The sequence below is a fragment of the Microcebus murinus genome, chromosome 5, assembly GCF_040939455.1.
Source record: "Microcebus murinus isolate Inina chromosome 5, M.murinus_Inina_mat1.0, whole genome shotgun sequence".
In the NCBI taxonomy this organism is placed as follows: Eukaryota; Metazoa; Chordata; class Mammalia; order Primates; family Cheirogaleidae; genus Microcebus; species Microcebus murinus.
Genome location: NC_134108.1, coordinates 47596275 through 47622361, shown reverse-complemented (window position 1 = coordinate 47622361; position 26087 = coordinate 47596275). Strand labels below are relative to the sequence as shown.

Here is a 26087-nt window from a genome sequence, read left to right as displayed (position 1 = left end):
ATTAAACTTTTAGATACTTGAATCAGACATAACTAAAGATCTTTATTTAGTAAATCTGACGTGCCTCAATTGATGTAAATGAAAAAAAAAAATCAGAGACATATCTGGCTGTCCTTTTGAGATAACATTCCTTTCTACTTAACCACTATATAATTTAAAAAGAAAACTTGGTTACTCGCATTTATCATTTTTGATAGCATTTGTATCTACTCAAAGATTTTTCCACACTTTGAAAATTTCCAAGTTTTAGTTTTTTTACTTACATTCATCGTCATTAATTTTAGAGATTTTAAATCTTTTATGCATCAACAAAACTTTCCTTTAAAAGCCATCCCATTTACAGTTCCAAATGACTTTCTCAACAATTATAAAGGTAAATTAACACTCTACAAAAACAAAATGTTACTGTTAACTTCTTAACTGTATTATATCTCATGTCTATTTAATTTCTACAAAGTTCTAGGAGAGAAAAGTAAAAACATCTAGGTCTAGCTACTTGACAATATGTCATATTTATTCTTTATTTCAAGTTAAATATATAATAGTACAATAATAACTGGAACATAATTCAGAATGAAAATCCAATGACTTACAAGGGATTTACAGAGATAGAAAATTAAGAAAATAGTTCGGTATATAAAACTAAAAACATGTGACTTTGCCATCCTTCCAAAAAAATAAAAAATAAATAAAAGTAAAAACATAGCTTAGTTCTTAAGTCATTAGAATTATTACATTACATTCTACCTTCACAATAACAACCACACTCCTGGGCCATATTTCATGGTCCCAAAATCTAATTAGACTGTTTTTAGTTGGAACAAAAATTATTATAAACTTACATTTTACTAATAATCTGAAGAGCCATGAGACAGTTATCTAATGGTCTAAGATACATGTAACTGAAATCACAGAAAGAGAGAATGGGTCAAAAGAAATATATGAAGAAATAATGGCTGAGAATTTTCCAAATTAAACAAAAGATGCCAAACCACAGAACCAGGAGGCTCAGAGAACACCAAACAAAACAAACAAAAGAGACACATCATATTCAAAGATAAAGTACATCACATCCAAAGATAGAGAAAAATCTTAAAGATAGCTCCTCACCAAAAAAAAAGAAAGAAAAAAAGGATACTATAAACAGAGGATCAAAGATAAATGGCACAAATATGCAAAAGCCATACAAAAAACAATAGACTGACATCTTTAAGTGCTGGATAAAAAAACACACAAAAAAATAATTCTATACTCATTAAGAATTTTGTTTTGTTTTGGTTTTGGAGACAAGGTCTCACTCTACTGCCCAGGGAAGAGTACAGTGGCATCCTCATAGCTCACTGCAACCTCAAATATCTGGGCTCAAGTGATCCTCCTGCCTCAGCCTCCTGATAATAGGCACCAGCCACCATGCCCAGTTAATTTTTGTATCTTTTGTAGTGACAGGGTCTTGCTATATTGCTCAGGCTTGTTTCAAACTCCTGGAACAAGCAATCCTACAGCCTCAGCCTTCCAAAGTGCTAGGATTACAGGCGTGAGCCACTGTGCCTGGCAGCAAGAATATTTTTTTAGAGACACAAAAACAGATAATTCATTACCAGCAGACTTGTCCTATAAGAAATGTTAAAGGAAGTTTTTTAGGCAGATGGAATGTAATACCAGACAGAAAACTGGATCTACACAAAAATATTAACAACACTACAAATACTATAAATGAAAGTAAATATAAAACTTCATTTTTTTCTTATTTGCAATTGCTCTAAAAGATAACTGTCTAAAGCAAAAATATAGTCATGCACTACATAACAACGTTTCAGTCAACAACAGACTGCATATAGGACTGTGGTTTCATAAGATTATGATGGAACTAAAAAGTTCCTATTGCCTAGTGACACTGTAGCTGTCCTAACATTATACCACAATGTAATACTCATGTGTCTGTGGTGATGCTAGTATAAACAAACCTACTGTACTGCCAGTTGTATACAAGTATAGCACATACAATTATGTACAGCATAATTTGATGATAATCAATAACTGTTACTGGTTTATATATTTACTATACTATACTTTTTATCATTATTTTAGAGTGTACTCTTTCTACTTATATAAAAAAGAAAGTTAACTGTAAAGCAGCCTCAGAGGCAGGTGTTTCAGGAGGTATTCCAGGGGCATTGGATTCATGAGAGATAACAGCTTGATGTGTATCATTGCCCCTGAAGACCTTCCAGTGGAACAAAATGTAGAGATAAAAGAGTGATACTGATGATCCTGACCTTATGTAGGCCTAGGTTAATGTGTGTGTTTGTATCTTAGTTTTTAACAAAAAGTTTAAAAGTAAAAATAAAGTCCACCAGTAGTATGCTGTAATGTCCTAGGCCTTTTATATTCACTCACCACTCACTCACTGACTCACCCACAGCAACTTCCAGTCTTGCAAGCTCCATTCAAGGTAATTGAGCTATATAGGTGTACCATTTTTCATCTCTTATACTGTATTTTTACTATACATTTTCTATGTTTAGTTATATATATATATTTTTTTGAGACAGAGTCTCACTTTTGTTGCCCAATATGTTTAGTTATATTAAGAAGTACAAATACTACTATGTTACAAATGCCTACCGTTTTCAGTATGGTAACATGCTATACAGGTTTGTAACCCAGAAACAATAGGCTATACCATATAGCCTAGGTGTGTAGTAGGCTATACCATCTAGGTTTGTGTACTGAACACAACAATGAAATCTCCTAATGATGAATTTCTCAGAAGGTACACCCTTGTAGTTAAGCAATGCATGACTGAAGCATATACAGAAGTAAAATGTATGACAATAAAAGCACAATGGATAAGGAGGAGGAATTGGGAGTATACAGTTGTTAAGGTCCTTAAAGTATAGATAAAAGCTATGTATTATTTCATGATGGAAAACCAACCATTAATTACAGATATATACTATAAACCCTAGGGCAACCACTAAAATAATTTCAAAAAGAGATATAAATAAAAAAGCAAATAGTAGAGAGAAATGGCATATTTTTTTTAAAATTCAAGTAATCTTAAAGAGGAAAAAAGAGACAGAGCTAGCATGATGGCAGATTTCAGTCCAACCATGTGAACAATGTAAACATACTAAGTATAAGACAGAGATTGTCACACTGGATAAACAAGCCCAACTATATGCTGTCTATAAAAAACCTATTTCAAATATAAAGATAAAGACGGGTTGAAAGTAAAAGAATGGAAAAAGATTATGTTGGGAGAGAATTGTCCATGGGTCTCTGTTGAGGTAGCTGTCTTTGAACCTACTTCCCAGTATCTGGCCTGCAACCATCTCCTGAGTTATTTCTTATTAATAGGCAATAAAATGGAGAGACAGAAATCTCATGTCTATTGCCAGACTCTAATAAATTCATGGCAAGCTAACTTCAAAGTTCATGACATGATACACCACATAAATACTAATCAAAAGAAAGCTGAAGCTGCTATATTAATAAAAGAAAAAGATGACTTCGGATCAAGTAATATTACCAGAGATAAAGATGTCATTTCACCGAGAAGGCATAATAATCTTAAATATGTATGGATCTAATAACAAAGCTTCAAGATACATGAAGCAAAAACTGATAGGAATGGAAAGAGAAATAGATACATCTATAATTTGGAGACAACACTCTTCTCTCAGTATTTTGTAGAAGAAGCAAGTGATAAACACATGGAAATATTTAATCTCTCACAATGCAATATTTTATATTAAGTTTTAAAGTAATTCTTAATTTAAAACTTAAGAAGTCTGACAATTCTTAATGTTGGTGAAGATGTGGAACATTAGAAACTCTCATACACTGCTGGTGGGAGTATAGTTTGGTACAATCACTTTGGAAAACAATTTGATGTTACTTAATAGAGATGTATACATATTTATAATTTAAAATTCTTATGAAGAATAATAAATCCAGATTCATTCAGCAAACATTAAAAACAAAATAAATAAATAAAACCACAAAATACAGGTAAAATACCCCACTGAGCCCAACTAGACATTGAGACTCACACAACCCAAATAGGCCGCACTAGACACTTAACATGCCAGCAGGGCAGTGTCAGGCAGGAGTCCTGACTACAATTCACAGACCATACTCTGGCCCCTTTGGATGGCAGGTCAAGTATAAGAGAATGAGAATACATGGTCAGTGCAGGAGCTACTATAGCTTAGAAGTACCAAATAGCAACCAATACCTCCAGTCCAACAGACATAGCTTCCTAAGCCTCAGCAACAACAGACTTGCTCAGTTACAAGTTATCCCACTCAGGGAAGCCCAAAGCCTTCTACTGGTAGTCACAGTTCATTCATAGTTAATTACATATATAATATGTAAATAAACTAATCATGAGTCATTTTTAGTATAATCAAAACAGGGCTTGGTTATACAACTGACATTCTACCATATTAGGTTTCTAAGTGAATAAAGCTAGGAAGTTAATGCAAGGCCAAAATTGTCCAGAGAGAAGAAAGGCTTATGTTAACCCTTTACGCAATTACTCAAAACAAATGAGATTAAGTTTACAATGCACTAAGCTAAATACCTATTAACAACATATTTCATTGAATCTAAGATGCCAATGATTAAAGGACATCATTAATTTTTGTACTGCTAAGAAAAAGAAGTGCTGCCAATTAAATATGGTACAGCATTCATTGTAAGACATATCCCAATTACTGAGATGTAAAAATAGTGGGGGGGGGGGCAATATACTTCTTCGAATTAATGAAATGTAAAATAATCCTCCCTACTTTTCACTAAAATATTTAAGATATACATTAGTAAATTCTTATTTAACATTGTTGATAGATTCTTGGAAACTATGACTATAAGCAAATGACATACAAACGACATCATTCTGTTCAATGTAACACTGATGGAAAAAAATTGGTTTGTTATATATGTTGTTTTGGTTAAAGATGCAGTTCCCAAGAACCTTCACATTAAGTGGAGATTTACTGTAAAACTCTATTCTCTACCTTGGATACATGGTCTGCTCCACCAGAAACCAGTCCCATACCAAAAACTTTCCAAGATCTCTAAGGTTATATTCTCTGACTTAATACCCCTCTTCATCTATTCTAAAAACACAACACCCAGTATCACCATAATTGATGGAGCATAGCTCTCTCAATCCTGAGATGTTAAATTAGTGCCCAAAAAGATAAATAAATAAGTTAGCGTCCATCACTGATTAAATCACCGAAAGTCCTAAGGCCCTTTACAACCTTGAGGCTTTCGTGTAATGTTCTGGTAAAAAAAAAAAATACTGTCTCAGATTACCCATATGTTAGTGCCCACATGTCTGAGAACAGTCCAGTAAGAAGAGGGGAAAAAACCCTTAAACCTCAATCCAGTAGAGGTGCACTAGATGAATGTTAGCACTTCTCTCTCTCTCTAGATCAAAAGGAGTTTCTTGTCCTAGTAAAATTTAAAAGACACTAGAATAATCTTTAGATAATTTTAAAGGGAATGGCTTGGGACACAAGAATACCATACTGAGCCATGCTGTCATTAACATGTGCATGCAAGCCCGGCATAGAGGCACATGCCTATAGTCTCAGCTACTCAGGAAGCTGAGGCAGGAAGATTGAGCCCAGGAGGTCCAGGGTGCAGTGAGCTTTGATTGTGTCACTGTACTCCAGCCTAGACAACAGAGACTCTGTCTCTTAAAAAAAAAAAAAAATGCACACAACAAAAAGCCATTTTCAGATACTCAAGGATTCAGAAAATTAACCCACATATATATCTCCTGAAAAACAGTACTTGAAAACATTATTTGAGGCAATCATAAAAATTAAAATTCAAGAATGGCTATAAACGATAAGGTAAAAAGATTTGTGATAGCACTCCATAACAAATTAAAATGTAGAGCTGAGCCAAATTGTTTTATTTAAATTTAATACATAAGCTAAAATTTATCTGACAGAAAACAGATACAATTTAAAAAGTCAATAATTATAAGTAGTCTTATAGATTAGTTTAGAAAGCTGGGAGTGTTGAAAAGCTAAACTCAGCTAAATTTCTTACATTCATAAAAGAACATAACATTTTTGTTTTGTTACTCGATTTTGTAAGTACAACATTTGATGCATACACTTTAAAAATGATTTCTGTATGTATGCTTGTTAAAAAGAAAACACACGAAACAGAGTTTATGCTACAAAAGCCAAAAAGCTAAAGGAAAAGAGTAAAGTTATTTTAAAAGTATAAAATTACAAGAGTTAAAAAAAAAATCAAACATTAGAACAAATTTTTATTGTTTAAAATCTCCCTATTAAAAAGATCTTCAGGGCTGGGTGTGGTGGCTCATGCCTGCAATCCCAGCACTTTGGGAGGCTGAGGAGGGAGGACCACTTGAGGCCAGGAGTTCCAAACCACCCTGGGCAACGTGGCCAGACTCCATCTCCACAAAAAATAAGAAAAACTAGCTGGGCATGGTGGTGCACACCACAGTCCCCACTACTCAGGAGGCTGAGGCAGAAGGACTGCTTGAGTCCAGGAGTTTGAGGCTGGAGTAAGCTATGATTGTGCCACTGTACTCTAGCCCAGGTGACAGAGCAAGACTCTGACTGTAAAGATCTTCACGTGGATCCAAAAAATGAAGTGACATAAAAGGATTAAAAATAGTGACAGGCAGGCCGGGTGAGGTGGCTCACGCCTGCCTGTAATCCTAGCACTCTGGGAGGCCGAGGCGGGCAGATTGCTCAAGGTCAGGAGTTCAAAACCAGCCTGAGCAAGAACGAGACCTCGTCTCTACTATAAATAAAAAAGAAATTAATTGGCCAACTAATATACATAGAAAAAATTAGCCGGGCATTGTGGCGCATGCCTGTAGTCCCAGCTACTCGGGAGGCTGAGGCAGGAGGATCACTTGAGCCCAGGAGTTTGAGGTTGCTATGAGCTATGCTGACATCATGGCACTCACTCTAGCCTGGGCAACAAAGTGAGACTCTGTCTCAAAAACAAAAAATAGGGCCGGGCGCTGTGGCTCACGCCTGTAATCCTAGCTCTTGGGAGGCCGAGGCGGGCGGATTGCTCAAGGTCAGGAGTTCAAAACCAGCCTGAGCGAGACCCCGTCTCTACTATAAATAGAAAGGAATTAATTGGCCAACTGATATATATATAAAAAAAAAAAAAATTAGCCGGGCATGGTGGCGCATGCCTGTAGTCCCAGCTACCCGGGAGGCTGAGGCAGAAGGATCACTCGAGCCCAGGAGATTGAGGTTGCTGTGAGCTAGGCTGACGCCACGGCACTCACTCTAGCCCGGGCAACAAAGTGAGACTCTGTCTCAAAAAAAAAAAAAAAAAAAAAAAAAAAAAAAATAGTGACAGGCAATGATCTATATCATATATCCTAAAAGGAAACAGGAATGATAATTTCGACATGGAACAAAAAGTAGGACTCAAGAGGAAATAAATTAAAGGATCACATTATATTAATAAGATATCTACAATGCTACTTGAATACCATCTATGAAACTAGCTACTTGTTAACAGGTCTGCAACAAGTATAAAACTTAAAAATTAGCCATTTAGAAACTCTTATAGCAATTTGATGGGCAATTCTCCATCTGCTAAATATAATAATTTAAAAAGTAGAGCTTATATTTTGCTTGTTGGTTTTTCTTTCTCATTTCATTTTTCTAGTAATTTATTTTTAATTTTAAATAAATATTAGAAAAAAACCAAAAATTGATTCTTCACCACAAATAGTTTGAAAAGCACAACTATAAAAGAGATATTAGTCATGAAGCTTACGTGCCAAACAACATATCATCAAAATATACGAAATAAAACAATTAGAGACGCCAGGCAAAAAAGAACAACAAAATGTATGTTTGGGAAACATTCTCATTCCATGATAGATTAGATTTGTAGAAAAATAAGTACATAGAAAAAATTTTAAATGTCATTATTTTCTTTAAGAAGTCATCTATTATAAGATGTCTTATCAGTTTAATATCAGCTTTCAGGAGGGAAAATAACTGTATTAGATGTACTCATTGTGAGATATATTACAACCTCAGAAATGTTGAAAATTTTTAAAAGGATTAATCAAGGAAATAATAGTATATCAACAATTTGGTATCAATAAATGGGAAACTTCTTTTTAATTTTCAATGAACCGTTTGTAAAGACATTAATGATGAAACAGACCCTAAAGAATATCTCAGTAACTTTGAAAAAGTCTGTAAAAAGCATAGCAAAAACTGGCTTTCTACTATGCTTCACAAGAAATCACTTTAGGGTTCCTATTTGGGTTTTTTTGATGCTGCTGGGTAAAATGACATATAAAGAAAGGGGATGGGTATGGTGGCTCACACCTGTAATCCTAGCACTCTGGGAGGCCTAGGTGGGAAAATCACTTGAGGTCAGAAATTCGAGATCAGCCTGAGTAAAAGTCACACCCATCTTTACAAAAAAATAGAAAAATTAGCCAGGCATGGTGGCGTGTACCTAGTCCCAGCCACTCAGGAGGCTGAGGCAGGAGGATTGCCAGAACCCAGGAGTTTGAGGTTGCAGTGAACTATGATGACACCACTGCACATTCTAGCTAGAGCGTTGGAGTAAGATTATCTCAAAGAAATGAATGGAAAACAAAAGGGGTTGGCAATTTTTAAAATGTTTAAAAGTATATTAATTTACTCAAAATATGCTAATCTGTCCAGCTTTGCAGTTTTCTAACCCCTTTTTATACAGAAGTCAAGGGGGAAAAAGTATTTCATGTCAGGTGCTGCAGAGGAGGTTCACAGATACCTCTGCCACCTCTTCATAGCTCTCCCACAATCTTATAAAAAAAAATCTAGGATATTATTTTGGTAGTAGGTAGCATTACTGTTTTCTCAAAAAAGTCTAAGTTTTGTTTGTCTGTCTTTTATGTGGTCCACTGGCTAGCCTAATCTAGCCACCCTAACATATCCTTGTGCCAGAATAGATAAAGGACTATACAGCAAGCCCTCCATATCCATGGGTTCTGTATCTGTGGATTAAACCAACTGTGGATCAAAAATATTCTTTAAAAATATGCATAGTTGCTTCTGTACTAAACATGTACAGATTTTCCTTTTTATTATTCTCTAAACAATACAGTATTCACAACTATTTACATAGCATTTACATTATGTTAGGTATTATAATTAATCTAGAGATGAGTTAAGGTACTATACAAGAGGATGTGCTTAGGTTATATGCAAATACCACACCATTTTACCTAAGGAACTCTGAGCATCTGTGGATCCTGGTATCTTCAGGGGGTCCTGCAACGAATCCCCACAGACACAGAGGGATGACTTTACACACAGTAAAGCACTGCTTGAACCACAACCACTATATATATATATGTTTTGTACATATCACACACACACTAATAGATAAAACTCAAAGTAACATTATTAACAATTTATTCCAAGTGATATAAAGTATTTTCTACCTATGCTATACAATCTCATCATCTAAAAACAGCCTTCCAAAGGATGATACTACTTGAACTGACCTGTCAAAAGGAGTGGTCTCATGATAGAACCAAACCTACAAGAGGAAAAATAAATCAAAGAGAGGATCCTTTTGAAATTTTTCCTTCCAAGTCAGAGCTTTCAAAGGTGAGTTCTCTCAATAAGATGTGCTAATACCAAGATCTTTTCCTTCCTCTCTTTTGCCTAATATTTAAAACTAACTTTATTGAAATGTCATTTAAAAGTCTCATTTAAGAGTTAAAAATCTCATTCAAGAGTTAAAAATTCTTTACAAAATGAAAAAACACTATTTAAATGAAAAGTATTCACCATAAGAACAAACTGAGGAAAATATTTGGAACTCAATTCACAGAGAGACTAATTTTCCTAATATATGAAGAGCTCCTTGGAATCAATAAGCAAAAGACTAAGATTCTCAACAGGGAAATGTGTAAAAGATAAACAAATAGTACAAATACTATAAACACCTCTAAAGCATACGGAAAAACAATCTCACTCATAATAAAAAAATTTTAATTAAAACTATACTGAGATCCATGTTTTTATCTGTTAGATTGGCAACCATTAAAATATTTGAGAACATAATCTTAGTGAGGACATGGAAAAAATCTCATATTGCTGGTGGGAGTACAGATCAAAACAACCTCTGTATTAACAGTTTTTCTCATTTGAAGAAATCCTTGTAAGATGTTTAAAAAATACAGCACATAAGATATATTCAGCCTGATGTAGGCTGTTAGTCATTTTCAAAAAAGTGTTACAATTTTCTTTTACAGAATTCTGTTCATATAATGTAGCAGACAAGCAACTTCAAGCAACTTGCATGATTAACCCAGTGGTCTTGCCTCATCTGCTACTCACCTCATGATACCTTACTATGCACTTAGTGGGGGCTCAAGTAAATATTTTTTGAGTCAATGGGATCAGGAATGATGCTAAAGGATGATGGGAATGGAATAAAAACAAGAAAAAGGAATTAACTAAATTCATCTGAATAGATGAATAAGTTGCTTACCTAAATACTACTTATTCAAAAAAGGGGCAATGTCACACTGGCAAATGCTTCCTGAAAAATGAATCAGTCAGCAGCAGTTATATAAGAGATTCTTGCAGTATTGGCAAAAAATGAATAGTTGCACCTGTATTTAACATGTATTTACAGATTCTCCCTTTGTTATTATTCCCTAAATACAGTATCACAATTATTTATATAGCATTTATATTATATTAGGTATTATCTAGAGATGATTTAAGGTACTAAACAGGAGGATGTGCACAGGTTATATTCCACACGCCCTTAAGGAAACTCCTCCCACACCAACTCTAGACTTGGCCAAGTGATTTGCTTTGGCCAACAGGACAACAGAAAATATATGGGGCTTGCCTTTACTAGTTGCTCCTGTAAACCCCACTACTGCCATAGCTAGCCTATTGGAGACACATGGCCCACCAGCACCCCAGCCAATAACAAGCACCGATTTCCAGACATAAGAGTAATGCAATCCTAGACCAATGAGCTCCCAGCTGATCCACCCACTGACTGCAGCCACATGAGCAAGCCCAGACATACGCAGTAGCAGAATTGCTTAACTGAGTCCAGCTCAGAACTGTATGCTAGCAATGGCTATTGTTTTATAGCCTTAAGTTTTAGGGAGGTTTTTTATATAAGCAAAAGGTGATAGAAGCGGGAGGAAAATAGGACTGTTGATCAAAGAAAATTTTTCCTTTACCTGTTCTGTTTTTTAAATTTCATAATGAGAAATATATTCACATAATACTTGTTTAATTACACTAAACTTACAAAAATATTTTATATCAGACTGATATTAAAGTCCTATTATCACCTCATAAACACATATACACAAAATAATTCCATCCAAATGGGAACATGAATTTGGGAGGAGACATTAATATTGATCAGAAAAAAATGGGTCAATACAGAGTATCAGGGTATATTATCATAAAAAAATTGTGAATAAGAATATATTCATGGTCACTCTCATGTCTCAGTAATGGCTATTATCAAATGCTGGAAGTGTTAGGAGACATTCATCTCAGATTTTACTTCTCTGATTCCTCTATTTAGGCAGGTAATGGCCTAACACACGTTTTTTCATTTAATCTTCACATGCTATGAGGTAAATATCACGTATAACTTTAGAGAAAGTTAATTAACCTATACATGCCTCATTTCCTCAACTGTAAAATGGGGGTAACAGTAGCTATATTATAGAGCTCTTGTAAAGATTAAATCACTTAGAACACAGCACACAGTCCTTAATAAATGGTCTACCACCTCTGTGAGTAAAATGATATAAAATTAAGGTCTTTTAACTAACATAGCTTCTATTTTAAAAACACTAAGCATTATCAACTAAGGTGTGAGACATAATTTGGATACCTTTTGAATGATTTCATTAAAAAATTAATAGACAATGCTATTAAAAAACAAAAAATCTGGGAATGAATGTAGAAAATATATGGTGAAGAGAGTTGAAGCTCTGGTCAATAATAAATCCTTTGGTCACATCCCACAATCCTAAGTAGGTTTAAAAACCAAAGGCCTCAATTTTCGTGTGTGTTACAAATTCATAAAAGGCAAAAACAAAAAAGAGTAATAAATCCTATTGACATGTCACCTTTACTGTGACATCTAGCATATATAACTTTCAACATGTTCTATTGTCATTTTTAAAAAAGAAGGCACTACTGAAAATAAGGCTTTGGAAAATAATGCTCTTTTCAGACGAAATGTACTTAATCTAATCTATAGCATTGGAAAACTGACGTTACTCCTTGATCAATGGCTTAACACTGCCCATTTGTCAAGGCAAGATCAGGCACAGACATTTTTCTGTCTATATAAACACATATCAACAATTTAAAAAAAATCAGGCCTGGATGGGGTACTTATAAAAAATAAAACAGCCAAATTTTTAAAAAGCATTTTAAACAGGCAATCGCCTAGCCTATAAACATATGAGTCACTGACCAACTGTAAAAAAGCCTTACACCACAATGTGCAGGTGCTTTAGTCTGTCCTGTGAGGAATAAATAAATGCTATAAAAATTCCATTTTTCATTTTAATTCGATTCATACATTTTAAAGAGTGCTTAGTACACCTGAGTACGTAATGTGGCAGGATTCTGGAAATAGAAGGGTAAAGAAGGTAACACTTACGTTACTCTACATGCCAGACATTTGCTGGTTATCTTATTCAATAATAATCTTGTGTGGTTGAAATTATTAAAACTCATTTTACAGAGGAGGAAATTAAGGCTCATAAAAGTAAAATAACTTGTTCAGGGTCTCTCAGCAGCAGAAAGCAGTGGGGTTGAGGGGTATGGCGGAGGGAGCACATGAGGGTAGCGCCAGGTGACTATTCTTACAAGATGAACACAATACTCAGTGTAAGAAGTCTTTTACCATGAATATGGAAGGAGACAGGACTTAGAAAACCAAGGAGATAATCTTTTGAGAGTGGGCAAAGGAGTTGCAGAGGCTTTAAAGAGGTTGATATTTGAGTTGTTACTTTAAGGATGAGCAGGATTTACCAACTTCAATACCAAGGCTCACCCCCACCACCCCTCACCCCCAATATATTAACCAAAATAAATTACTTACTTGAAATTGAGAAAAACAATTTTGAGAGAAATCTTCCTCAGATATATTATTCCATAGTTTTAAAACAAATAATATGATGACAGTTTAATTTTTAGGTTGCTTTTATGTGGCTTGTCTTGGTTTTTATTCTGAAATGAAATTTAGATTAGTCATTTTCTTGTTCTGAGAAACTAGGAGTATGCCAACATGTTTTAACTTTACATTCTTTCACATATCAACATGTATTCTTATTTACAAAGTCTTTCATTTCACCATCTCAAACAAAACCTAATTTAATATATATTACTTTTAAGTGTAAATATATATGCAAAATAAGGTATTTCTTTTAATTTTTGTTTTATTTCCTTGGTAATTGTAGTAAATAGAAGAAAACAGAAAACCTGTGAACTGTTATATATTACACAAGGCATTTTTGAGGTAACACACTTTCTTTTATTATTTGAATAGTTTAATATAGTAAATGCTTTCTAAACCCAAAGAAAATCAAGTAACTGTTCCCAAGTAAATAGACCTCAAATTCTTAGTATTTCTGAAAACTATCATCTAAAAACAAAATTAAATTGGCCAAAAAAAGATGGGTGTCTAAATTTTCCATTGACAATTACTACCCATTTTTCTCAGAATTTACTTTGTTAGGCATATATTCAATTTCTGCTCCAGAAAACAGTCCAGTTTACCAATACTACTAATTAAGCAACAAAATATTTTTCATTAAAAAATTAAAAAAACCTACAGAGAACTGGAAAAAATATAGATCATTTGAAAAGCTTAAAAGGAATGACAAAAAAAACCACAAAAAACAAAAACAAAACAAAAAACACGAAAGGTTAAACAGAGGGTCTTAATTTCACTTATAATTTGTTTTGGTCTCCAAAATGCATCCACATCATTTTTGGACAGTGGAGTTCTTCTTAACTGCCTAAGATACCCACTCCTGCCTTATCTCTATTTACATGGAAATTACAAGTTAAAACAATTTTATCCAAAGTCCACTGTTCCTTACATCCCATAATTTCTTCTTTTAGTACCAGTATGGTGTTAAAATGGTAGCCAGGTACCAAAGTAATATATCTCATACCACAGTACATTTCTCACTTTGTAAGTTTCTAAGTATTTCTTTGAAACATTTAGGGCTAATGGCAACATCCTCTGAAACCTACTTAAACCCAACCTACTTTCACTTAGATTATTTTTAATTAGTAAATTTTAATCCAACCAAAAGCAAGAGAAAATTTAATTATAACACCAGAGACCTGAAAGGCCTCATAGATTCCCTCCCCCCTTTTGGGGGGAAACTATATACATATAATTTTAGTATCAATTTTTGTTTATATCTATCCTAAATTCCTATATTCCTAAACTGCTATAGTCGAACTTTTATTTATTATCCATTTCTTAAAAGATATAGCTAAAATCATCACAAAAATCCTACCATAATTTATTATATTCTACAAAAAGATTCTAAATACCATTAGATATAGTAGGTCCTCAAAGATTTCTAAGCTATTTATGTGTAGTTCTTTCTTTTAATAATTCCTCCAAGGTTCTATATTTTCATCTTTCAATTATCATCAATGCCTTCCTCCAATATTCCATCACATTTGAGGGGTCAGTGTGAGGCAGTGAAAGCTGAGTGTCAAGATCCTCAATTTTCAAATCCAGCCCCACACCAACCATAGGATAATAGACAACTATAGGATAATGGACAAATTCCTGAGCCTACCTAACTAAATTGCAGTTTTCTTTATATAAAACAAGTAGATTTGACTAGAATGCTGCTTCCCAACCTTTTCTACATCATAAAAAAAATTACCATATTTTCTTTGTATAATTACAGAAAAAAATTAAATTTATAGAGATATTCTTTGACTTATGTAATGCTGAAATTCATAATATGAATGAATTTCCAATCCAAACTTTTTCACATCAAGAACAGTATTTCAAAATGACAATGGTAGCTTTATTTTTTAAGAACACACGTACACTATCAAGCAGTCACTTTGCAGCAAGCTAAAATGGCACATCAAACACACTTGGCAAGCAAGATTCAATACAGGTGTACACAAGAGATTCAAGCCTGGAGTGGGGCCCCCCTAGGGACACCCTCCCTGTTTCCCTGTCCTCTCGTCATCAGTAGGCTGCACGCTGCCCTGGGTGGCACCCTGAATACAAACTCCAATAGCAGCTCCATGATCCCTTTTCCACAAGAGGCAGCTGGACACTGTGATTAGTTGCTGAAGTAGACTCTAAGTAGTAAAGCACCTCCTTTAAAGCACTTAAAGTATCAAAAGGAGCAGTAACTGCTGGTTGTCACTCATCCTGCTGTTTACAAGAACCCCAAAGCCTTTCTTCGGCCCCCATTCCACTACTGTGGTTACATGGCTACTCTCCAGTGAGCCATGTAACATCAACTGAAAGCTATGAATTAGAAGACCTCTAATAAAACCTAAAATTAAACACATATTGCAGTAAATATCTGTTTACAATTATTATGGCCTTTTAATTTTTTCTTCTTTACCAATTCCTGTAAACATTACTTAAAAAATATTAACTCTGAATATTACATGCACATGGCAAAAAAAAATTTTTAAATTACCAAACAGTATATCCCCCCAAAAGTTAATCCACTTTTGTCTTGTATGTCACCAGTTCTACTCATTGGAGGCAATCACTGTCACCAAACTCTCGTGTATCCTTTTAGACATAACTGTACATACACATTACATTCTATAACCACCTATATATACATATTTAAACCACACAAATGGGAGCATACTACACTTGGAGTCTTACATCTTGAGGTGGTTCTCTCATATCTTAGAAATGGCACCATAGCAGTACTCATAGTATTGCCTCATTATTTTTAAGGGCTGTCTAGTATTCCATTGATAGACATACCATAATTTACTTAACTGATGTATGTTTACACTGTTTCCAATCTTTTGCAATGACAAATAATGCTGCTGCAAATACACTCCACATATTTTTGACACATATACAAAAATCTAGAGAATAAAATCCTAGAATGGAATTGCTAGAGCAAAATATATGTGCATTTATAATTTTGAAAATGACTTCCAAATTGCTTTCCACAGAACATGAACACTTTATATTCCCACCAGCAATGTAGGAGATTGCCCATTTCCCCTTCTTCTCACTCTCCCTAAATTATACTATGTAACCAATCTTTGCTAATTTGATAGGTGATAAACAGTATGCTGTAGCTTTAATTTACATCTTTATTATAAATAAAACTGTACATCTTTTCATATGAATTCTCTTTGCTCATTTGCTATTGGATTATTTTCTAGGAGCTCTTTGCATATTAAGAAAAAATTAGTCCTTTGTGAAGTATACAAATAAGTTTTAGTAGTCTGTTTTTCTTTTAATTTTGTGGGTTTTACCCCATACAGAATTTTCTTTTTTTTTTTTGAGACAAAGTTGCCCAGGCTAGAGTACCTGGCATCAGCCTAACTCACAGCAACCTCAAACTCCTGGGCTCAAGCAATCCTTTTGCCTCAGCCTCCCAAGTAGCTGGGGCTACAGGCATGCACCACCATACCCAGCTAATTTTTTCTATATATTTTTAGTTGGCCAATTAATTTCTTTCTATGTTTAGTAGAGACAGGGTCTCGCTCTAGCTCAGGCTGGTCTTGAACTCCTGAGCTCAAACAATCCGCCTGCACTGGCCTCCCAGAGTGCAAAATTTTCCTTTTATATCATAAAATTCAGTAATCTAGCTTCAGTTCTATTTCATAATGTGAAAGGACTTCACCATTCCTGGATTATATTAAAAATAATTATACTACGTTTTTTGTTTTACATTTAAATCTTTGACTCCTCTGGAAGCCAACTGTTTAGTTTTCCAGATAAACTAACTGGCTATTCCAATACTGTTTATCAAATAATTCTTATTTTCCCTACTGATAGGTGAAGGTGGCCACCACCTTCACAGACAGGTTGAATATACCTCATCCAAAACTCTAGGGACCACAAATGTTTCAGATTTTTTTTGGATTCTGGAATATTTGTATATACACAATGAGATATCTTGGGGATGAGACCCAAGTCTAAACACAAAATTAATTTATGTTTCATATATACCTTATACACATAGCATGAAGGTAATTTTACACAATGTTTAATAATTTTGTGCATGAAACAATGTTTTCAGAGTTTTGACTGAAACCCATCACACTGAGGTCATCAGGTGTGAAATTTTCACTTGCAGTGTCATGTCAGTACTCAAAAAGTTTTGGATTCTGGAGCACTTCAGATTTTGAATTTTTACATGAGGAATGCTCAACCTATATTAAGTTCTCATACATATTTGAGTTAATTTTTGGCCTTTACTCTGTTTTAATGCTTTATGTGCCAAAACCATGCTACTTTTCAAAACATTTTAAAATTAAAATCACTTTACATATAAATGGGTATAACAAAACCAGAAATTACTGGCTTGCTTTAATATAAGAATCTCCTTGCAGTTCCCAAATGGAATTTATATAATCAAGTTCAATACTATCATCATGCAATCATGCATTTTGGTTGACATTTATTTTGGAGACCATTATAAATTTCATGTCTTTTTTACTATATTTCTGAACCATATCTAGAAAACCAGTTTTTTCTTAATTTATACATGGACAGTTTTTTTTCAAATTATCAAAGCAATACTTTTATAGTTCTCTGTAGAATATCTAAAAATAAAAAACATATCTTCCAAAGATAATCAACCTTTTTTCCTCTTTTACTTTGGTGTATCTTTTTGGCATTTTTATGTGTTTTTTTTTCCTTTTTCTTTTTTTTTTTTTTATATAAATTCCAACAAAGCCTCCAGATATATTTTTGGCATTTTTAATAAGTGACTATTTTCTATATTGATTTTTTTCACATAATACACTAACAGCATTTTCTATGGTATATATTACTCTAAAACATGATTTTAAACACATAATATCCCACTATATGAATAAGCCCAATTTATGAAACCATTTCCCAACTGTTGGACATTTGGGGTTGTTCTCTGTAATGACTATTATCTACTGATTAATTCTGACAACAAATGCTTGAGTTTCAAAAACTGTGGTAAGCATTAACTTTATAATGGTGAGCAAAAAGGAACATATTACCAGCATTTCTGAAGGTTACAATCTATTGGGAAAAAACAGACATTAATTTCCAACATACATAAAATTACAACTATATCAAGTGCTATGAAGGAGAGTTCATGATGCTTTGAGAGTCTATGATAGGGAAGGCTTCCCTAAAGGAAAGATAAATTGGAATTTAGGTGATAGAAAAGGAAAAACATTCTAGGCAGAGGGAACAGCAGGTACAAAGCCCTCATTGTGGGAGGGAGCATGGCAAGAATAAGGGACTGAAAATAAGGCCAATATGGCTGGAACACAAAGAACAAGGCAAGAAGAATATGGCTCAAGCCATGATTGGACAGAAAGGTAGGGACTAGACTATGCCAAGACCTTATAAGACAGGTAGATGCCACCACATAAGATATGGAGTTTTGTCCGTATTCTAAATGCAACAGAAAACTACTGAAGCATATCAAGTAGTAGGGTAATGTAATCAGGTTTGCATTTTGAAAAGATCCCTCTGATTACTATGTGGAAAACAGATTCGAAGGGGACAGAATGGACTGGTATAAACCAAGATTAGGAGGCTAGTGTAGTAATCTGTCCAAAAATGCTAGTAGCTTAGACTAGGGTGGTAATGGATTATGAAAAGAAGTTGATGGATTCAAAAGATAATTAGATTTACCAAAAGATTTACATTCATAGATTAAAATCCCTAAAACTAGAATTACTGGGTCAAAAAAGAACATTACAAGGACTCTGATATACATTGCCAAGCTGCCCTGCAGAGAGCAGTTTTCATCATTTGTCATTACCTTGTATCTGTTCCTCTATCAGAATTTTCAAGTTCTTTAAAAATTCCTTTAAAATGACTTAATCCATACTTCCTTCATGAAGCCTTCCCTGACTCCCCTTTTTGCCTTGTCATTGAACGTGTCCTCTTCTATGTCCTCGCTATATCTTATACACATTTCTATAGTCTAATCATACTCTGGTTTACTTATGTTTATATGCCTATCATCTCCACTATACCGTAAGCTTCTGGAAGGTAAAGTTGTTCATAAAGAAGAAATTTAAAAAATAACTTGACATACATAGTAGTTCTCATTAAGTGTTGGATGAATGAACTGAATCACATCTTACCAGATTCCACTGTGCCCGCAGATTTAAGAGGGCTCCTACTTAAGCCTCTAATTTATTGATTATGATTTTAATCAAATATAATACAAAAAGCTAATAAAATTTGCTACTCCAGGCTTCAAATACCTTCTAAATAAAGTGACCAATTTTGTCTGTGATGAGTCAATAAATCTCTGAGGTGCTCCTGAAAAATCTCTAATAATTACAATCAAATAGGTGTTATGTGATCTTAAAGTATTTTTAAACGGTTTACTAAAAAAACAGGTTATGAACTGGACTTTTATTAGAGAAATTTTTGTAAACTGAGTTGTTGATAAATGCTATGGTTTTTACAATTTTATTCATTTCAAATTTATTTAATAATACACCAATTTACAAAAAAAAAGTGAGGTTATTCTGGTAGTTTCTTATAGTTAACTTTATAATATAAAGAATACGCATATGTATTTATATAATTTGAATAAGGATCCAGATATACTTATATAGCATTTCAGAATTATGAATTTCTTATGTTGAAAGACTTGATTTCATGTGTAACAAACAGCATCTGTAACAGTCTACCAAAACATTCACTGAGCTGAAGGAAGACTAAGAGGGGAGCATGGCAGAGTTTCTTACAGTAATCTTAAAGACAAGCAGCTCCCTCTATAGTCAGTCTGGCCTACTCTGTTTAATTACTTGCTTGGTGGACATCTCACATTCTTCTATTTACTCCTACTCTGCATCTCAGCAGGGAAGCTCTTTGAAAGGATAATTCTGTTTAACCTGGTGCAGAGGAAACTGTGAGAGCTTTCTAAACTCAGCATGAAGTGAGTTACATCAAGCAACTAAGCAAGACTTGAGATGTGGAAACTGGACAGCTTCCCAAGTTCACTTGAAGTCAGATGTTCACCATGAAGCCTCAGGATTGTTATTTGAAGTGAATTTTCTGACTGGTCACATCTATACTCAAATATAAGTGAAAAAACATTGTCCTATACTTTATTCATAACCTTGCTTTCCTGTATTAAAACAAGTGACCAAAATGTCATGAAATAAAAAATTAACCATTTCTCCTACATATGATATTGCTCAATTCATAGTTACATCAAAACAATGTTCAAGACATTTTAAAAACGAGTTAAAAGCAGAAGTTTTTGTTTTTTGTAAAAAAAAATAATTCCATCACTCAGATGAAGAAAATGTAAGTAATTCTCTCAGAATCAATATCCTCAGTTAGCAAGGGATTAAATCAGTCAGAATTTACCATTCAAGTTTGAATATTTCACTTTTTTAAAGCCTTTTCAAATTACACCAAATCAAGATATGTGCATTTTTAAACTTCAAACACTTTATTTCTTAAATTTCTCAGGATATGTCCTCAAAACACATCAAAAGTCAACTGGACTGTTTTCTAAAGCAGAAAAATACTTTCCTACAATAATAGAAAAACTGAACTAGTAAAAATGTATTAGGGCCAATCAGCTCAAAATTTATAATCCTGAAATGGCAACTTGGTTTGAGAAAAAATTGTGTTCAGTTGCTGTTTTTCAAGATCTCACTAGAAAGCAAACTCAGTTTAAAAACATCATTTCTCCAAACCAAGGAAAAGAATTAAGGACTTACAAAATTAACTCGTACACATGAAATAAGTATATTTATGGTACTTTAAGTAGCATAGGTTTATTACAAATTTTCATTAACTTATTTTACTTATTAATAAAGATATAAACATAGTTTGTTCTTTCAAATAAATCCATCTTCTTTCAAAATTCTAGCATTCAGACTTTTACTAAGCCAGACTGGCCTCTCTTTTATATTAATAATTTTCAAGTTTTATTTTCCTGGATGATCTGGACTAGTTTTCTTTGGGGAGAGAACTCAAAAGCAGATAATTCTGTAGTTTTTGTTTACATTTAATACTAATTCATTGGGAATTTTTGACATGCTAAAAATGCTGGCTTGATTTATGAAAGCTGTAAACTGTAAACATATGCCAATTACTTCAAATTTTTTCTACTGAAACAAAAATTTTTGTTTGAAACTGTGAACTATACAGCAAATTCACTTTGATAATCCTTAACAATTTGAAGTTTAAGGTCCTCTATAACAAGTTTTACATATTTCAATGTAATGTATGTACAAAAAAGTATTTCTTTTTTATTCATTTCCACTATACATTTCAAGGTGCATACCAAAAAAACCCCGTTTGGGTTTTTTTTTAAGAAAGGGGATAGTAATCTATTGTAAGATGTCCAGGAGGGAAGAAATAAATATTTCTTATTGTGAAATAGTTAATGTGTCTTTTTTTAAATATTCAGAAATACCAAAGTACATCATATGATATTCTTTGTTTTAAGGGATAATTATCTCACATAGTAAAAATTGCTGTTAGCTCATAGTGAAATTCATTTATTTACACAAACAAAACTTCCCTATAAAACAGAGCCTAAAAATCACTCAGGGATACTACATATTTAATGATGGGGGGGAGGAAAAAACTATGTGTAGAAAGTAACTGAAACCATCCAAGCTGTAATACACACAAAGGCCACAGTATATCCTATTAGCATGTCACTTTATGATTCAGAAATCTGGCTGAACAGAGCTATATCGACTTCACTATCTTACCCTTCCACTATCCTTTCACTTCAGATGCTGATCTGAAGTGAAAACAGAATATTACACCGAATTCCAATTAGAAACAAAGACAGCAACACTATATTTTAAAGGGCAGAAAACCTATCCTTCATAACACTTTATTGCCTCTCTTTTCCAGCCTCCAAACTTTCAAGTGCTACATTTTAAACACGCTGTTAACAGCACTCAAATTCTCTATCTTTCAAGGTTCATATCATCAAAATCTTTTCACTATTTAAAAAAGGAATACACTACCAAATCTCACGCCATTGACATTTTTAACAAAGAGAATTCACATTAAAAGATAACTGCTTGGAATGAGTGCTTGTGTTTGGGAAAGTGCTATTATCTAGGTAGTCCACAGAAACAGACTGTAGTAATAAGATGAATGGTTATGAGGGCAAGGAGCATCAAGTGGGAAATGCTATCTAAAATCCCATAGGGCAATACACAGCTAGAGGTAAGAGCATCCTTTTCTAGGAGGCAGCTAGCTCCATTATTTCATGTAAGCAGTTCAAAGCATGTAGAAAAGCAAAACAATTTTTAAAATGTCGTGTCAATCTGGCCTCTATCTTTATATTATCGTAAATCCCCAGGGATTTTTGAGAACGTAGTTTCTGTCACTGCTTTCTCTCCACCCCACCCCTTCAACATAGTTTTTGTTATTTTAATACACCTGTATTTAAAACACAATCCTACAACCCAGCATTTTAAAATGTCGGAATTGCTGAGTTTGGCTGTGATTCCTAACAAATTCTCCCTATTAAGTATGATGTTTTACGTTGGGCAACATAAACACGCACACATGGATGCACATTTCCCTGAAAGCATTGCACCTGAGGATGCTGCCCAGTCCCCAGACGCTGAGGCATTAAACGCTAAGGAGTCACGACCCGCACTCACAGCAGAGCCACATGGTCACTTCAATGAGAAAGATTATCTGGCCCCAGGCGCCACTCTCTTCAGTCCACTGCATCTCCGGAAGGGGCAGAGGAGAGCGAGGGTGAAAAGAGGCGACCGAGAGCGACTGACAACAGAGCTGACACTTCCCCTCTCCTCTTAAAGCCATTTCCAGAAAGAGGCAGTTGGGAAACGACAGAGGTGCGCCGGGTTCCAGCAGCGACCGACCTCAGAGCGGGGCCCTACAAACCCCTCCACGGATGGACATGGCGCGGCCACCCGGCCCGCCCAGCCGGGCCGGAGCGGTGCCCGCGGCGCTCGCTCCCCCCGCTCGCGACCCGAGTGCGGCTGCAGCTCTCAGCCACCGCTCGCAGTGTAAACACTCGGCGCTCGCCGCCTCCCGCCCGAGGGGGGGGCGCGCGGCGCTCGCACGGACCCACATTTTTGCGCCTCTTGTCACGCACGAGAGGAAAGGCGAGGAGGGCGGAGGGGAGGGAAGACGCGGCAGCGATCCACGGAGACGGCCGGCGCCGGCGGCGTGCGCGCGTGTGCGCGGCGGGGAGGGCGGCCCGGGCGCCCCGCCGGTTCCCGCTCCCGCTCCCGCCCGCGCCCGCGCCCGCTTACCTGCCGGGGTTGCTCCGAAGACTCGCACTACCGGCACCTTCTTGACAGGAGCCTGGGTGAGGGGGGATTGGCAGATATCCAGCCCCTGCAGCGGGCTGGCCATGTAGTAGTCGGCAGTCACTATCCTCACTGAAAACATGTTCGCCGCCGCCGCCACTGCCTCCCCTTCACTGGCGACCTGGCAGCGGCAGCGGCAGTAGCAGCGGCGGCGGCGGCTCCCTCCGCAGCGGCGGCCCCACGGCGGCGGCGCCCCCTCCCCTCCTCGGCTTGTCCCCCTCCCCTCACACAGACTCCGTGAGGAGCAGTGGCGGGCGGGGCGGTGTAGGCACGACTGCCGCCGCCTCCTCAGGAGCACCCGGCGAAGGGCAGCAGGAGAGAAGCCCTCGCGCTTTCGTCGGTGCTGGTGCTGCCGCCACTGCCGCCGCCGCCGCCGGGAATCACACGGGCTCCTCGGTCCCAGGCTGCAGCTCTTGTTGCCATGATGATGATGTCACGGACGCAACCACTGGGGGAGGGGAGGGGTGTGTGTGTGGCGAAGGGAGGGCTGTGAGTAGTTGGGGGGAGGAACACGGCGGGAAAGGGAGAGAGCGGGCGGGCGCCCGGGCGGGACGCCTCAGGCGGGGGCCGAGAAGGTGTTTTCTCCCCCACCCCTGGGCACGCAGCAAGGGAGGAGGCTGGCAGAAAGCAGGGCCCGCACCGCGCGCGAAGGATCGATGACTCGGCCGCTGGGCACGGCCACCTGGGTGAGGGGCAACGGAGGGGGCGGCGGAGCACCGATATCATGGATGGGCTCAGGGGCTTGCGGGAGGGGGGCCTCCAGTGTTCAGGGCCGTTTTGGCGGCTACGCGGAACTGGCCACAGCTGCGGAGCTCGCGCTCGCCTCGCCGACCGCCATTTCACATCCTGCGGAGGAGGCGGGGACAGCGCGGAGACGGTTTTTCACAAGGTAAGAAAACTCGCCTGCGGGAGGAGGGAGGGGAGGCGCAGATCTCGTGCCGCCGCGGCCTCGCGGGAGGGCGGGCGGCGGAACGGGCGGGGCCGAGCGCGGATGCAGCCGGCCCTTCTCAGGTAACGCCGCGGCTCCGCGCGTGGCCCGGGGGCGGTGCGGAGGGCGGGGGCGCGCGAGAGCGGGCTTCGGCCTATAAAAGGGCCGCCCCGACGCTTTTCTCCCCCTTCCTGAACGTGCCGCGCAAGCTTCCGCGCCCCCTCCCCTGCACTACCGCAATGTCTACGCTGGGCCATTTAATGAGATATATTCACGCACGGGTCTTCTCAGCTTTGCCAGGGGTTGGCAGAGCCAGTGCACTGGGATTTCCCACCACCGTGTTTTTCTCCCGCCCCTTCCTTCCCTCGCCCCAATACATCCTTCCTTGGTTTCCTCCTTGGCCCCAGGCTGCGTCCCGGGCACGCGCAAGTACATGTAAGGACTTGTCCGCTGCAAGTGACCTCCCCCTTCTCCCCTCCTCCCCCAGAGGAATGTAGGATTAAGAGCCTCTCAGAAAATTTTAGCCAAAGAAAAAGGCCCGTGAAAGTCACCGCGTTAGACTTGGACTCCCAATTCGCTGACACGTTGTGCAAGGATTTTACTACCCGAAGGCATAAAAGCAAAAGGGTGTGGGAAGGACCATTAGACAAAAAAACTCTCCAAAAAGCTAGAGGGTTCGTTGAAGCGGTTCAGTTAGGGATTTTTTTTAAGGGTCGATAACGGAGGCGGCTGGGTTGGCGGTTAAATTGGAACCAATGTTTTTTTTCTGTTTAACTTGGTCACTGATATTGGGCGTGACCTTGGAGAAATTATTTGGTTTCTTTGGGCTTCGGTTTCTTCGTCTGTAAAATGAGAGGGTTTCTCTTGAAAATTAATTCTTGAGGGTTTCTTCCCAACAAAAAGATTTAAGCTACAGGAGGCAGAAATCATGGCTTCAAATTCGAAATTTGCCACTGTATTAGGTCTCTTGGCAGTCATTTGCAGCCTATCCAAAATAGAGATCATTCATTCATGCTTATGTACTATACAAGTGCATTTTAATGGTTACTAGGTGCCATCTATTTCAAGTGTGAGAGCTCCTTGTTTGGAACCATTGTGGGTCTTCAAATGGGAAATCAAAAGGTCCAGAGGGACGGGTCACTGGAAGGAAGCTGTGTATAAATTCCCTAACATATAAATGCTAATAAGAACTTATGCTCCAAGGGATTTGAGACTGATTATCACAGTAAATGAGCCTGCAGTTTTTAACCTCAGAGCATGATTATAAACATAGATGGCAAGATTTCTAATATGCAGGACATAACCTGATAACATTTTAAAAAAGCAAAATCTCTTAAATTGATTTGAAGTTTTAAAAGGCTGTTGAAATGATTCAAAAATATAACTACCATGCTAAAATGATTTTTGGTAAAATAAATATTTTGTACAAGCCAAATCTCAGATGCACAATACCAGTGATTCTCATAGTTCTATGATAACCTAGGTATTCTTTAAATTTTAATGTTTGGCCCTTACTGAATTACATTTTGGGGGATGGAGCTTGGAAGTCTGTATTGCTAGCAACCCTACCTGCCACTCCC

The 26087-nt window shown here is 36.9% G+C and overlaps 1 protein-coding gene across 4 annotated transcripts in view; it reads right to left on the bottom strand.

Moving 5' to 3' along the window:
- REV3L (REV3 like, DNA directed polymerase zeta catalytic subunit) overlaps positions 1-24028 on the bottom strand; it is a 174819-nt gene extending 150791 nt beyond the window's left edge. The window contains exons 1-2 of one of the 4 annotated variants that reach the window (XM_012753067.2): positions 23523-24028; positions 13147-13274 (exon numbers count right to left, since the gene is read on the bottom strand). Coding sequence is in view for 2 of the 4 variants with exons in the window: in XM_012753064.2 (XP_012608518.1) it covers positions 23523-23661 (139 nt within the window). In the remaining 2 variants the exon portion in view is untranslated. The remainder of the gene's footprint in view (positions 1-13146; positions 13275-23522) is intronic. The other 3 variants (XM_012753065.3, XM_012753064.2, XM_012753062.3) reach the window with 3 other exon arrangements.
- Between the last annotated feature and the right edge of the window lie 2059 nt (positions 24029-26087).